General features: G+C 38.3%; 3 protein-coding genes across 3 annotated transcripts; 1 reads left to right on the forward strand and 2 right to left on the reverse strand.

The window, feature by feature from the left end:
• Positions 1-60: 60 nt before the first annotated feature.
• LOC122293036 (transcription initiation factor IIB) lies at positions 61-6849 on the reverse strand. The gene is made up of 7 exons (XM_043101650.1): positions 6435-6849; positions 4514-4538; positions 2289-2418; positions 2076-2206; positions 1720-1808; positions 779-855; positions 61-698 (listed from the first exon to the last, which is right to left on the reverse strand). The coding sequence occupies exons 1-7, from the start codon at positions 6785-6787 to the stop codon at positions 565-567; spliced, it is 939 nt and encodes a 312-aa protein (XP_042957584.1). The 5' UTR covers positions 6788-6849; the 3' UTR covers positions 61-564.
• Positions 6850-6964: 115 nt separating this feature from the next.
• Positions 6965-9763, forward strand: LOC122293037. The gene is made up of 2 exons (XM_043101651.1): positions 6965-9115; positions 9209-9763. Exons 1-2 carry the CDS (start codon positions 8945-8947, stop codon positions 9578-9580), a joined length of 543 nt encoding a protein of 180 aa, XP_042957585.1. The 5' UTR covers positions 6965-8944; the 3' UTR covers positions 9581-9763.
• A 1098-nt stretch (positions 9764-10861) lies between these two features.
• On the reverse strand, positions 10862-15253 carry LOC122291131 (protein FAR1-RELATED SEQUENCE 5-like). Its single transcript, XM_043098776.1, has 9 exons — positions 15037-15253; positions 14811-14905; positions 14083-14157; positions 13770-13898; positions 12327-13682; positions 11415-12233; positions 11201-11290; positions 11011-11088; positions 10862-10906 (listed from the first exon to the last, which is right to left on the reverse strand). Exons 1-9 carry the CDS (start codon positions 15251-15253, stop codon positions 10862-10864), a joined length of 2904 nt encoding a protein of 967 aa, XP_042954710.1.
• Positions 15254-16495: the final 1242 nt, after the last annotated feature.

Here is a 16495-nt window from a genome sequence, read left to right on the forward strand (position 1 = left end):
ATGAGAAGGAAATAAGATCGAACAAATCAGGAAATGCAAGAGATAACAACACTCTGTAAAGCCACCCAACTCCATGACATTAGATTTCAACGAGCAAACATGAATCTCCAATTCAATCCCATTGTTTGACATGAATTTTTGATGCTGTTTACAGTGGCTCTAAATTTTGTACAATGACATTCATCATCGCATCATTTGGTAAAAGAAAAGGAGAACTACATACAATTGCCAATTTGCCATGCTCTTAAGCTTTTCCCTTTCCCCAAGTTAAAAGGCTTACTTTCAGATCCCAACCCCCGTGTTTCATACCCAACACTACAGAGTCCAACGAAACAAAAAGAAAGGTAATCTCACGGCATTAGCTGACAAAACCAAATTAGCATTCTGGCTCGATGACAACTACTTTGACAGCGACTACATAATTAAGAAATACAAGTTAGAGGCCTGATAATCTAAAAGGAGCAGAAAGATGTTCGGAAAACATAGAAGTTCTTCCATGTCCAAAATAGCAGCATCATCTAACTAAAAGGTGCTGCTGCAAAACATGCAACTGGTGTTGATATTCTATGGGCTGCAGAGGTTTCGGAGGTCTTCCTCCTTGGCATACCAAGGAGGTATTAGTCTTGCAACATAGGGATAAAGGTCCTTGTAGGAATTTCTGATGGTCCCTTCAGCAACCCCTGTAGCAAGCGATATGTCTGCACCCACAGTGCTTCAATGTTTGTAACCTCTGTCGAGTTAGGAGATACCAGGAGTAATATTAATTTATTTTTCTAACCTTTCAGAAGTTTCTTGTCATCAGATAGCTGAGTTATTATATAAATTACAGCTGCTGCAACAGATATTGGGCTTCTCCTGCAAAAGAACCCAATAGGCCAGGGTTTCTTAATGCTTTCAAAAAGCCATCTTCTTATTATACTTAAAATTTAAAATCTCAATGAATATCTGAAATTCTGCAAATCCAACGTTTTAACTTCAGAGAAAGTAAAAATTAACCCCTCACGATACTGTCTAGTGCAGCTACAAATTTGTTTAGGAATTTTGACTTCCTATCAACTGGTATTTGGTTTATTTATTAACTTTTAAAAGTACTGTTCAGTAAACTTGGTGACCATTAAATGTGGTTTGAGGCTGCACTCATGTGAACTAAAGAAAAAAAATACCATAAACCATGGTATTGCACGTGGTAGAGAGAACACTCAGACAAGACAGGTTCTAAGACTTTCAGTTGTATAACCAATATCAGTCAATATCCAAGCAACACCGACTGGTTACCACCTATAACGTCTTCAATACCATAAACTATGGTATTGCACGTGGTAGAGAGAACACTCAGACAAGACAGGTTCTAAGACTTTCAGTTGCATGACCAATATCAGTCAATATCCAAGCAACACCGACTGGTTACCACCTATAACGTCTTCAATACAGTTATAGGTGCCTTGTCTATATAACCAAGTACATTTATCTTCGTATAAAAGCAACCTTCCATCTGTTAAATACTAGTGTAATAATTCGGCACAGCACACAAGCTTCATATCATTAACATACCAATTGAGCAAATATAGACAGAAAAGAACTATTAAGAGACATAAATTTACATACCAATTGGCATACCAGTTGAGCAAATACAGATAGAAAGGAATGACTAAGAGAACATACTGAAAAACCTTTTCACATCTGCAAAATTCTAGAGCAGAGAAAAAAAATCAGAACTACCTTATATCAAGCTCTTCAGATTTCTGTACAGCTTCTTGAGCAGCCTTAACTGCTTGATTATTCATGCCAAGACGGGAACAAAAACGTCTCTGTATATATAGAAATGGGATTGATGTCAATGCTTTTGTTAGAAAATTCTTAAGATATACTTAGAAAATAAAGACGTGACAGATAAAACCATTGGTAGGTTATGACATGAAGCAGGACAATTTGCCGAGTCAGCGACTTCCACTCAACAATCAGTGGGCATCAAGCATTATGTGCAGGGCCAAATACATGTACAAGTTGCATAGAGCATGAGGAGACCCCACAGGTTAAGGTGACACCCCTTGATTGGTGTAACTTGATAAACTCACCAGAAAGTCCCCAGCATGTATGGTTCCCATTTCCATGGATTGGCCCATCTCTACTTCAAGTTGCTTCACAATATACTCTTTTGCACGGCCAATTTCCTTCTTCGTGGCTCCATTAGCAACGGAACAAATTTCTGATCAGAAAACACATTCAGGGACTCCCCCATACACAGAAATAAGTTACTGATAAAAATTCTCAAGAGATTATATCCACACCTTTTACAGTGCGGGGCTTATCTTCTTGACGGCATGCAATATAAAGGCAAGCAGCCAAAATGGCATCCTGATTCCTTCCTCTCAGAGGTTTTTGATCTTCTACTTTCTTATATATTTCATTTGCTCGATCCTAAATCAAAATTACACAATATATCAAGAATGAACCAAAACACTTCAAAACTAGAGAGAACAGAGATTCAATCTAAATATGCGATGTATAATTTTAAAAATATAACATACTGAAATATTATTCGTCCCTAAAAAAAAGGACAAGACTATTAGGCAAAACATATTCGGAATATCTACAATTAGGCAGGTTCTTGGTGGGTCGCTTTGCATTAAGGAAAAGATCCTTCTGGACCATTAAGGTATTGCGATGTACAAAGATTCTCAAACTAGGGAATTATGCTAGAGCTTTTCAACATAATGCAGTTGGGAATGAAGAAATTATTTATCTTTGGCATGACTAGTGGCAGCCATTAAGCGTTCCTCACAAAAACAAATTTGGATCTAGGGCTGTCATTGTTTCAGAAAGTCATATGGAAGCTAAACTTTCATGTGGTTCAGTTGATAAACAATGGGTACAAGGCCTTTATATCAGAGTACATAGTGATAATTCAGACTCTTCTTCCTTCTATTCAGCTAGGTAATTTTGATAAACCTGATTGGCTTCCTTTTAAATTCTGCTAGTTTATTACTTCTGATACTTGGGAAACTATTAAATTTAAATTGCCAGAATTCTTTGGGTGGAAACTTGTCTGTATCTCATGTGCAATTCCAAAGCAAACTTCTTCTATTTGGTGGAAAATAAAAAATACTATCTACTCAAGATAGATTGATGCAATGGGGGTATACATGGGATTCCCATTGTATTTTGTAGAAATTGCATTGAAGGTACAGATCATCTCTATACAAAACGGTTATGGAGAGAAGTAAGGAGAAAGTGTTTGAGGGACAAGCCAGCAACTGATTAGAGATTAAAGAATCTGAAAGGTAAAAGTATGGCAGCTGTAATATGCAAACTTGCATTGGGAGCTATAGTATATCATGTCTGGATATGGAGGAATTGCAGGATATACGGAGGCCAACCTAGTCACAAACAAAACATCTTGAAAATCATCTCATAGGATCTAAACAATTTGGTAGCCTTTAAAAATGGTTTTAAGAGGTGAGTAAGGGGTGCTTCTTGGTGCCCCAGGAACTGAGATTCCGACCAACACTCTCTGTAGCAAAAGAGTCTTTGCAGATTTGTAGTTTATGTTAGGAGTGTTTGTTATACTCTCTGCTATGTTGTTTTTGACCTTGTATTGCTAAAGATTCCATGTACTGAACTGTATTGCTATTGATGGAATGACTCGTTCACCCAAAAAATATGGAAGGTGAATCATTTGCAACTTGTAAGTTGCAGATTACACTTATGTTACATTCTCTCTCTTATGCAATCACACTGATGCCATATACACTATTAGTGCGTATTTGCACAGGTGCCCAATACTATCCTATACAACTGCACATCTGCAACAGAATTACAGCGCTAATTTTCAGGTCAAAAACTGTGACTGCCAACTGTACAAACATCTGTTTTCCAATAACTGCCTTTGCTGTGATTAAAAAAAGATGGATAGAATCGGATTACAAACAAAACCACATAAACAGGATAGTGTCCTTAACGAGAAACAAATTTACAATTTAATTTTTACCGACATACCATTTAAGCAAGTATTATTTGATTCTGTTAACAATTAAATCTGAAAGTTTGAACATTTATGAATATTCAGTTTTCTAAGCTTCATCAATAAGACAGTTTAGAACTCAAATCCTACTAGGAATTCAGATTCCATCTTAATCACTCTTGGTTGGTTGTGACTGAAATCAGAATATGTACAACACCATATAACGTACATGCTTTCTCCTGAAAGACACTCTTTCAACCATTCAACAGCTAGTGAAACGATTGTCTTTCAATAGCCCCATAACAACTGGGTCCTTACATCTCTAAATACACTCAAATGGATCATATGAACATTATACGTCTGAAGCAGCTGAGCGCAATACAAGATATATCAAGTCTTTGACATAACCACTCATGATAAAACCCAAACAAAGTAACATGGATATTAAGCCATCCTAAACACTAGGTAACAACAATGAAAAAGAATGATATGTAGATCACTTTTCAGCATATTGGATTAAGTTAAAACACACCTCCTTTGTAACCATCATACCTTTATGGTTGCAACAAGTCCCAACCTGAAATAAAGAATTATTATATCAGCCTTTCTTGGGTGAAGACTTGCATCAGTCAGATATAAACCTTAGATTTTCAACAATCTCATAGCAATCACCTGCTATTGGTATCTCACTTATAGAGATGAGAAAAGTACATTTGATTGTTCCTTTTCTTTTATGTGATTATGTCATTCTTAAAAATCAAACATCACTCCGTAATCCAGACAAAACATTGCCATAAAACACTAAAAATGACACTTGAGCTCCAAAGCTTTTAGACCATCATTTTGATGGATTGGTGTTATTTGTGTAAAAAGCATGGAGAATCTGTAGTTCACTTACTATTGCATTGTGAGGTTACAAGGGGGCTTTGGAATGAGATCTTTAGAAGAATGGATATTGCTTGGGTAATGCCTTCGAAGGTGGTGGATTTATTGGCCTGTTGGAAGGAACTTCAAGGCTCCCCTCAAGTGGCGGCAGTGTGGAAGATGATCCCGTTGTGTATCATGTGGTGTACATGGTCGGAAAGAAATGAGAGATGCTTCGAGGATAGGGAGCGCACGATGGCAAAGCTTCAGAATTTTTTTATGTGCACATTGATGCTTTGGTTTTCAGCTATTGTACTTGACGTAAACAATGTTCATGACTTTCTTTCCTTACTATAGAATGTATTTAGGTGTTCTTTTGTATACTTTCTGTGCACACGGGCTATGCCTATTTCATTTGTAAGAATAAAATTTACTTCTTACTTATAAAAAAAGAAAAAGAAAAAGAGTTTTCAGACCATTCAGAAAAAATGAACGGGTTGCCTGAAAAAGAAACCAGCTATTTATGCTCTATAGAAACTTAATTCACTTCACTCCTGGCCACGCCACATTTTCCTTTGCACAAGTTTTTTCTTCTCTCTCTCAGTCTACGTACAAGTCTTTTCATTAACAATCTATTTTATTGACAAAAATTGGCAATGAAAATAGTAGTTTCAACTATATTGCAGTTTGCAAATATTCTCAACAGAAAGCAGGAATCTATTATCTGCTGAAATAATGGGAATATTAAGGTTACAAAGACAGAAAAAGTATACCACGGTTGAATAGCAGAATAGGAATAATTATCAAAATCATGAATATCGAATTATGTTTTCCTACCCATATATAGTAAACTCCCACTCAATCAGCCCAAACAGATAAAGATCCCTACTTGAATAGCATAATGCTTCCTTCTTAAAAATAAACAAGACAAAAACACAAAGGACCCACCAAATTTTCTATTCTCTTCCAACACTTTCTCACCTAGCAGACACACACAGGCTTAACTAAAATCAAATAAAAAAGTCGTCTATACTTATCCTCACAGATGTGTCCACCTCATAATTTAATCTAACTAATCAATATCAACTTTGTTTCTTAGGAGCTTTAAAAAACTTGTTTATTGGCAAAACCCATACAATCTCAAACAACACCCTTCCAGTTTGCGCCTCCACCTCTCACCAGTCAAACGGAAAATTAAGAGGCCTCGGTTGAATTTTCATTGTACTCAGCAAATCTCGTCGCTCCTTTTCCTTTTCCCCTTCACCCCTCACTTCCTCCCAACCAAACAAATACAGTCAGGTTCTTTTAAAAATGCATCTCTTTCTTCCCAAAGCATGGCTGGATTCGAAAGTGAAGACACAGAAAAATAAGGGTTTTTTTTCACTCATTCACCCTCATTTTCTCCAGTAACAAGGCGAAAAAAAAAAACATCAGAGAGAGAGAGAGAGAGAGAGAGAGTATGATTATATAAAAGTTGCATGAAAAGTTTCAAATTCAAGAAACAAGAAACCAACGTTAATTCTAAAACTTCCTCTCATTTTCCGACTAAACATAAAAAGAACCACCGTAACCACAGAAAGAGAGAGAGAGAGAGAGGGAGAGAAGAAACCTGTCGGACATGGTGGCAATGGCCTTGAAAGCCTGAATAAGCGAACGATCCGGATTGGACCCGCGGTTCTGCCAGCGGCCGAGCGAGGAGGACAAGAAGTCTCCGGAAGCCCCATTGGGCCTGGAAATAACGGTGGAGAGGCCACCGTCTGCAAGCAAGGGGTTGGAGGGGCCACCGACTCGGACGGGATCGTTGTCACCGGACTCATTGGCGAAAGTACGCCACTCGGAGGTCTCGTCGATGGAATGGGCCTCAAGAACAAGGCCGCACTCGTAGCAGACGGTGTCTCCGGCGGAGTGGTCGAACACCACCTCCGTCGCCCGCTTGCAGTCGGGACAGAACAAGTCGGTCATGGTTTGGTGTTTGGGGCAGGCGTGGTGCTTCCCGAAGGAAGGAGTTGGAATGTTATCTTCTTTCTTCCACAGAGAATGATGTCGTTTTGCTCAAAGACAAACGATGCTTTGTGGGTCCCGCAACATATGGCCCTTCAGTTTGTAACTGTCAGTTTGGGCTTTTTCTAGTGGGAAAACTCTGAATGCAGGCGCGCGGCGGACGAAATTGCGCACTAATGCTGATGTGGCTAAATGAAACGGGGCGTTTAAGGTGTTTTAAAACTGTTCGGATGAAATGAAACGGGCCCGTTTCATTGAAGCGGGAAGATGAAAATGGATTTCACCAAAATCCCTAAAAACATTTCGTGCCCTAAGCCCTTTTCCATTTCGAACTGCCAAAATCTTGTGTGTTTTTGAGTCCCCCGTCTGCAACCCCTCACCGAACCCCTCACCGAGAGCTCTTATGCCATCAATCTCCCCCCAAACTCACTTTCGACCGAGCGGCTGTAATACTCTGAACAAACCTGGTGGTTTGTTCTTCGGGAGCGTGGTCTGATCGTGGACTCCGTTGCGCAGATCCGAGGCTCACGAAACCCTAGCCTTGAATAACAGGTGTCTCTCTCGTTCTCTCTCGCTTGATGGAATCTTTAATGACACTTTGTTTTCCTTAAATCATACATATATGTTGAATAATTTCTGCACTAATCCCTTTTCCATTTCATGCCCTTTTCCTCTCTTTTGATCTCCCTCACTTTCGACCTGCCAAAATCGTCTCTGTTTTCGAGTCTTCCATCTGCAACCCCTTTAAGATTGTGAGATGACAGATACAGAATATGGAGTCCTTATGTTCAAGCCTCTTTAAGATTTGATAAAAACAGTGCTAGTTGTATATTTTATATTTTTACTTTGACTAAAATTGGTTGATAAGGTTAATAAAGGGTATGACACAGGACAGTTGATCCTTGGTTGGTGCCGTTGGTGGAAGTTAAATAGTATGAATCCCTTTCTTCCTAGGAAAGAGATTAGTAGAGTAGGTAGCTTAGTGAATTGATCATATTGAAAACAATGAAAAGTGATTTAATTGATGATATAGAAAAGTTTCTTGGTTCAATTCTCCACCTTGATGATAGAAAAAAGGATTAATCTTGGTTATCGAAGTATGCTGTTAGAGGCAGTGTTCTATTTTGTGCATGGCTTAGTATGATTGTTGTCGAAAAAGATAATTTTATATCCGAGATTTAAACCCATTTTCGTTTGGCTTGAGCTCTCTTTGTGCCTTAACGTGGGATTACTCTGATTATAAGAGGCAACTGCATCATTCCTCTTACGTATTTTGAGCATTGATGTAGGAATGTGATTGATGGTAAGTTTTTCCCTTTTTAAGGGAATTGGACAATGGACAAGTTGAAGACAAATTTTTTATTTAGCACTTAGATTTCCAAATACTTAATCAAGGTATCAACTCTTGTTAGAGTGGTATGCTTCGACTGCTTTACTCAGCTGTTCTTTTCTTCTATTCCATGATTGTCTTTTTGTTCTGATCTGTTATGTATTGGTTTTTTCCTTTTATGCATTGTGATATGACTTCGGAGATGTTGCAAGTGGACTTGTGTAGGGAGGGCTACGTGTTTAGTTTATAATTTTGGAACCTAGTATTTTTATGGAAGGTTTTTTTAATCGGTAAGCAAGATTTTATTGATCAAACGAATAAGCAAGAGCCCAAGTATACGGGACATATACAAGAGCATTCATGCCTAAGCGTGCTAGTTTAGAGATACAAGGAATTTATGCTGCTAGGCACGCAATGAAAATCAATTACAACCTCCGTGAAGGGAGTACAGTACTGAAAAATAGATTTCATTGCCCATACATTGACCGCACTTGATCTTTGAAACTTCTTTCGTTCCTCTCCCTTCAAGTATACCATCTTAAACATATTATGGGTACAATCTTTCAAATTGTCCAGATCTGAGAGTTACCCTGAATGGCTTAATGAAAAGCTATGGATAACATGAAATTTCAGTTTCTGTTTTTGTGAAATGACATTAAGGCTCTTATTACCCTTACACATATGCAGAAAGTCCATGTATGAGCTTCCTCTTGTAATAATATATTTCGGGCAGGACCAACTTGGTTGATCCTTTTATATTAGGCCCATTGTGTCAACTTGAATCCCTCATGTTGTCTAAAGAAAAGGTTTCAAGTGAAGATTCTTCATCTTCATTTGAAACTCATACTTCCAACATCATGCCAACGTGCATTTGTGGGTCAGCCGCAAAACTTAGAACATCGAATACGCTGAGGAATCCGGGCCGATCATTCTTTGGGTGTTCAAAATATAATACGAAGGTACGAATAACGTGAATTACAAAGCTTTGCATTTGGGTTTGAGACAGAACAGTATATGTTAATTTTAAATGTATTGTTTATTTGTTTATACAGGGGTTACCCCACTGCAACTATTTCAAATGGGCAGATAGACGTCATGAGATAGATAAAGAAATTGAAAACATTGATTTTCAGATGTCTAGGAAGGAGGAAGAGCTGATTGAAACTCCGGCAGCTCTTCGTCAAATTGAGGAAGAAGTTCGATCACGAGAGGAAGAGTTCAGACAAACCAAGGAAGAGGTTCAAAATGCCATGAAAGAGGTTCGAATTGCATTGGAACAAGTTCGAAGTGCCTTGGAAGAGGTTCGAGAAATAGAGGCTGAAATTGTGAAGAGGGAGTCCGTAGTCTGGCGTCAATGCAAACTTCTAAGGGTGTATTGTATAATTTGTATTATATTTTATTTGTACTTTATACGAGCACAGTGAATATCCTCTTATCGTAAAACTTAGTGTATAATTTTGAGGACTTGGAGACTTTCTGCTTTAGAACTGAAATTTGGATACACCAATATGTACAAGAATTAGAGTTCCGAATTTTGAGGACTTGGGACAACAAAATTGAACATTGGCTAGTGATCCACCTCTAATGTTATATCTGATTGTGTACTTGCTGACTAGTGAAAATTTGTGTGAAAAGAACTTCTGGTTTTGTATTGTATGATTGTGCATCTTGTGATTATAGTGCCTGCAGTTTCCAGAATTTTGTGGATATAATCGAGGCATAATATAGTACCTGGAACAGCTCATAATAATGGCAAAATTCCAGCACGTTATACAGGTCAAAGACGCTGAAATATGGCCAGAGTTACAGGTCAAAGCGAAATAGGAGAGGTTGCCCAGATTGGTCCAAAAAACAACCTGCATATGTGTGAATTAGCCCCTAACACCCAAAATAGAATCTGTGAGAATTAGTGAAGACTAAATAGAAAATTTGTGTGAATTAGCCCCTAACACCCAAAATAGAATCTGTGAGAATTAGTGAAGACTAAATAGAAAATTTGTGTGAATTGTTTATGACTCAAAATAACTAAATGCATCACGTCTACCCTTTCATTCTGGACCAAAATATGAACGTAAATGGGACAGAACATATGTATTGCAGCACGTTATACAGGCCCCTGAACTAAGTACCAATTCACACATATGCCTAAACAAGAAATAAGGCAAATCCGTTCCACCCATCATATTACATAAAATATTTACACCATCCCTATGGGTTCCAGGCATCAAAAAACTGCCTAACAAACCCCATTATATATCCATCCTTCTGTACATATAAATTCAACCAAAATCTTAATGCCACACATCAAAAAATAACCAGTCACATATCAGCTAGCTTGACCCATCTTCTGGTTTTTTGTACTGTAACACTGCAACTGTCCAGCCATCCCAAAACCAACATATGTACACCCCATTAATATCTTGTGCAAGTCTAGCTCCACGCATCGAACAATACAAAATCTGTGGCGGCCATGTATGAAACAATGAGCTGATCCAACCCACATAATTACACAAAAAAATCTGTGGCAGCTACTTTTGTACAAAACTCTTGTTCATCTACCATTGCTGAACTGAAATGGGAACACCAAAAATCATTTGACAAAACAATAAAATTGCTGGGAAAAAGATTTCATCTTCCCAAAATAGCCTGGCCGTGCATTTGAGATACAAACCCCATTATGGCCAGATTTATTCCCACCGGTGTGTCTAACGCAAGATATCTGGTTGGGTTCCATCCACCCCAATCGGCATCTGTGAGATATAATATTTTATCTTTTATCAAACCAACATATAATGGCAATATCCAAATGATAAAAACATAAAATAAAAACATCATTTTAAATGAGAATATTTACACTTTCTTGAGTCTCATTCACGGCTAATCCATACTCGGAGGCACTAAAGTCCAACACCTCGGTAGTGTTGTTAGGCGGCTATCAAGAAATACAAAAAATGTTAGATCAAAGTCTTTCCAAGGTAGACTATAATTTCGAAAATTATATTACTCCATCTCCTATAAGCTTCCATCAATATTTATAATATTACCTGAAATGGGACATCTTGTTGTCTCCCAATATCTGCTGGGCCAAATAAGTTCCTACACGTTCCAACAACTTCTCCTTCTAGTCCATGCGGCTACAAAGTACAAAAAAAATACAACCTCTTATTTATTGAATAAATAAATTTGGGCTAGTTTACAGTTAAATGAACAAATAGAAGCTGGTCTATTGTACGTCATCCCTATCATATTTCAGTGTACCTGTTTACGTTTTCCTTTCTGACTACCTTTCTTTGTCGTGGATTTCACCCGCTCAATCATTGATTTTTTTCTGAGGGACGGCGGTCTGCCTTTTCCCCTCACCACATGGGGACTCAGTACTTTCTTCGAACTTGCTTCAGTCGTTGTATCGAGTGCAGACCTTACAACCTTCGACGGTGTGAGAGTGCTGTCGTAGCTTAAGTTCATTTCTTCTAGCTTGCGTAGCATATCCTCAGTGTGGTCATCACATGATGCTGCATTTGTGGCTACTTCGTAGCACATCTTGATGATTCGTGAATATCTCAAAACTTCAGGCCTCTGATCAACTTCGTCATAACTACTTCGTATAAGCGTGTAAGTTCGTTTCCTGTCTTTCCTCCATCGATCTAGTATGTACTTATTTGGAATCGATCGGACTTTGTTAACTCTCAAAATGCCCAAGACATGTCTACACAAAATCCCTCTCATCTCAAATAAGGCACATGAACACTTCACTTCGCACTCGGCCTCATTAATGTGTGCTGTGTGGGTCACCTCTTTAATGAAACCATCGACATTCACTTCATCTTCTACATGGTAAGTTGCAATTACACCATCCTTCCGGTGAAGAGTTGGAAGAGTTGCAAGCATCCCTATCACTTCTTTCTGAACTTCTCTGAATTTATTGCAAGTGTAAATGTCTTGAAAAATCTTCTCAAGTGGAGAGGGAGAGACGAGGGGAATCGTGAAATTGAATGAGTGGAAGTCTGCAGCACTTTCATTCTCAATCTTCTTCCTCAAGGCATTATCGAACTGATCGACAAACTCTTTCAAGTTTGTCTTAGCATGCACGTAGCCATCGAAAAACGCATTCATGCTCTCGCTTCGTTGAGTTGTACTCATTCCAGCCCAAAAAACTTCTTTCATGAACACTGGTGCCCAATACGTACGTTCATCGTATAAACTCTTCAACCAAGCATTCTCCTGCAAGTTATACTTCAAAATGAACACCTCCCAAGACACCTCAAACTCCTCTATTGTGTGAGAGTCATATACACAATTTAGCAACTGACTCTTCAACCCGGTCTTGTATGCACTGTGTGAACCTAGCTTCTCAGGAATTTTTTTCAATATGTGCCATAAACAAAATCTGTGCCGGCTATTTGGAAAGACAAGACTTATTGCATTTTTCATGGCTCTATCTTGGTCTGTGATAATAGCCTTGGGAGCTTCACCATCCATACAGTTCAACCAAGTATGAAACAACCATGTAAACGTTTCTGTATCCTCGCTCGAAATTAATCCTGCCCCCAACAAAATTGACTGGCCATGGTGGTTTACACCAACAAATGGTGCAAACGGCATCCCATATCTGTTTGTCAAATACGTCGTGTCGAATGTCACGACATCTCCGAAATATTTGTAGGCTGCCCTAGTTCGGGCATCTGCCCAGAATACATTCCTCAACCGCCCGTCATCATCCATATCCATGAGTGAAAAGAACCCGTCATTCTTATATTGCATCCGAGCAAAATACTCACGGAGGGCTCCAGCGCCACCTTTCCCAAGTCGAAGGTGCCGTGCCTTGTCAATATAGTTACGACAGTCTTTTTCATTGAAAGGAAGGTTTTCAAACCCACCCGCTTCTTGCACAAGAGAGGCAAAACTCTTGTTCATTCTGATCCCAGCTTGATCATTTATATCTAACACCCTCTTAACAGACTCGCTGACTTCTCTATTACAGCGAAAGAACCTCGACTTCTGTGGACTTAGGCCGTGATTATGGGTATTGTTAACACTCGACAACGTCAACACCCCTTTTCCAAATAAGGCATTTATCCTTGCCTTACAATCTGTCTTTGATGTCGGACGTGGTCTTGCGACATTAGACGTACGGTTCCGTGCCTTCCCACCACGAGCACAACCCACTGTCACATATCTAACACTCCCATCCTCAAACCTATGACTCCTTTGTGTCATTATCCCAAAACCACATTGTTTCCCATACTTTTTGTAGTAAGAAAGTAACTCCTCTTCAGATTGAAACACCATACCCAACTTCGGCTCCTCTACGATTTCGGCCCCTTCAGTATGCAATACATTTGCCGGCTCTGGCCCAAATTGGTCCTTTTGATTTGATTCAACAGTATCATGATACGAAGGCGTAGACATACTTTTTTCAGTAGACTCAGGTGATATACTTTCAGGCTCAGGGGCATGGCTTGAACTTGCAGAGTGTTCCCCAATCGGAGGATTAGTCCTTGAGTGAAATGGGAATATCGGACTTGCCTGCAGTTTACACCCACAAAAGTTCAAAAAATTTTTTACACTCGCAATATAAAAATAAGCCCACTATCTAACAAACCAATTTATCACCTGACTTGTCCATGTCATTGGGTTGGCATCAGGACGCGCCACAAATGGCGGTAACCATGGATGTGGAATTGGTGGATGGCTTGTATGCATATAATTTGACAAATCCGGATAAAATTGTATTGGTATCGCCTACACATTTAAAACAAAAATGATTATGAATGACAGATATAGAGAATATTGCCCACTGGTCTATTGACAGTAAGAGGCTGTTGCACACAATGCCCAAGAATGGTCTTGTGGCAACTACTTCCCAAGACCAGTGATGATAATAAAAAAAAGTACGGAATTTAACCATTCACAAATATGTATGTACCTGCGTTGATGGATTTGTTGCATGTTCTTCTGTAGGAGGTGTAGTAGAAGATGCATGCTCCTTCCCTTTCTCCATCTAGAGAATATTGAAATTCATATCATATAAATTTATTCAAAAGATATACAAAATAATGTTATATCTTTTGCAAATTGCACTCAATCCTCTCTATATTCAAACCATAACACAAAAATCACAACAAATACTCATTGTGTATTCATATCACGAAAATGCTACACTGAAATCGGAACCCCAAAAAATTCTATATTACAAAAATATAAAAAAATACAAGATGTCAAAATTTTTTTTAAATTCAAATCAAATTATTTCACATTCCAATTGAGAATGCTAAACACAAGTTCTCTCCAAATGACCAAAACTTATCAAAAACTGAAAAGTTTCCAGCCACCCCGTGGTGGCCAAGGTTTCACCATAGACCCCTATATGACATTTATCAGCAAAATGGATTTTTCGACATGCATAGATGACAATAAAACAACTTTCCATGTAATTTATAGGGGTCTAAGCTCAATTCGGGTTGGAGTTCACTCTCTGTTTGTCACTCTCTGTTTCTCGACTCCTTTCCTCTATCTGGACTATTTTTTCTTCTAAACCAAAATCAATAACACTTTATCAGGGAACGAAAAAACCATCTCCTTATGCAACAGCAGAAAATTACTAAAAACTTACATGCTTGTTGTAAAAAAATCACTAAACTAAAAATGAGGAACCTTGCACTTTTCGAGAGGACGACGGGCCTTGCACTTCAGATTGCACTTTTCGGAATGCCAAATGTAAAACAGAAAATGAGGAACCCAAGACACCTCTGTAATGGCAGAAAATGTAGCAAAACAGAGACTGATGAGATGACATACAGAAAATGATAGATGAAAATATAGAATGAGATAGGAGTTGGTCGCGCGAGTTAAACTGTTGGAAAATATAACTAACAGTCACCTCGGAGGAGGCTGTCGGAGAGGAGCCGGTCGCAGAAGAGGCCAGTCGTAGAGGAGGACGGTCGCACATTACCCAGAACTGCAAGCCACGGCTGGGTGACTTCGGTAACGTGCTTCGGAAGCTGGACAGTGGAAACGTGCTTCGGAAGCTTTACGCTTCCCTCCCTTTTCTGAATCAGTTCTGTATTTTTTTTTTTTTTTATGACCGGGCACGTCATCGTTGGTGCGCAGTTTCGTCCGCGGCGCGCCTGCATGTAGAAGAACTGTTTCTAGTGCAGTTTAATTTGGATGTAAATCCGCTTTCCAACTCATCATCTCCCCTCAGTATATTATCATATTTAATTAAAAAAAATTAAATATAATATGTAATGTAGAGATAATAAATAGATTTTTTTTTATAAAATATAAATTTATTTTTAATGAAATGGGTCAATACTTGTATAGATTGAATATTAAAGAGAAATAATTTATACAAATTAAAAATAGACAAGTCCTTATAAAAAAATGTCAAAAAACTATTTTTAATTAATGGAACTTACTTTTTTTATAAAAGACTTTAGAGATGGATCGATATCCTTTGAGGCCCATTGGGCTAGTCAATGGACTTGAGCCAACAATCGGACCGCTAACTCAACCCCCTAAGAGCTCGGTCCACCCCCAAGGCCAAATCCATCTTAACCACTAAGAAGATAACTGTCCAAAAATCTATCGGAGAATAGAAGCTACTGGTTGAGTATAGATATCGTTTGAATGTGGATAAACCCTTCGTCTCAACATTTGAATTTTGAATAACAGATAAATCTGTTATCACATAATAACAGATGTCTCATGGACTCTATATATACAAAGAACTTAGGTATGTGAAAGATTATCTGATTTTTATTAAAAAAAGTTCTTATTGTGATTATTAACTTAGGTATCGGATGCGTTCCCACGAACCCCTAAGTCACTTTACATTTTAATTATAGGTGATCGTACATGAATGACGTTGAAACATATTTACAATAAATTTATATGAGACTTATCTATTTATAACTTATATATAGTATTCCTTAATATAAAATAAGCATTACTTAATATAAAATAGTTGTAAGAGATATAAATTTATCGTTTTTTCTTAATTCATAGAATCGCTGTTGGTGGCCCGTGGCCGGCCACCACAACTTGAGCTAGCCCACCCTCTAGGGAGTGAAAACGCATTAATTATATCTGTGGTTCCTCTGGCCAATATTCCAGTTTTTGAGTTTTTGTTTGGGAATTGAAGAAAGAAACGGGTATCCTACGGTACTACTGATGAAGTAGTAATTGAATAAAATCTTCAAGATCGATGCTGCATGCATGGCTTTGTGGATTATGGTACAGATCATAGAAATTAAGGAATATATATGATCGTTCATCAATTGCTCAATCTATTGACCTAAATTAAAGATATGATGGTAGACGTAGAAGAATATGCATGC

Source organism: Carya illinoinensis, chromosome 13 (assembly GCF_018687715.1).
Source record: "Carya illinoinensis cultivar Pawnee chromosome 13, C.illinoinensisPawnee_v1, whole genome shotgun sequence".
Classification (NCBI taxonomy): Eukaryota; Viridiplantae; Streptophyta; class Magnoliopsida; order Fagales; family Juglandaceae; genus Carya; species Carya illinoinensis.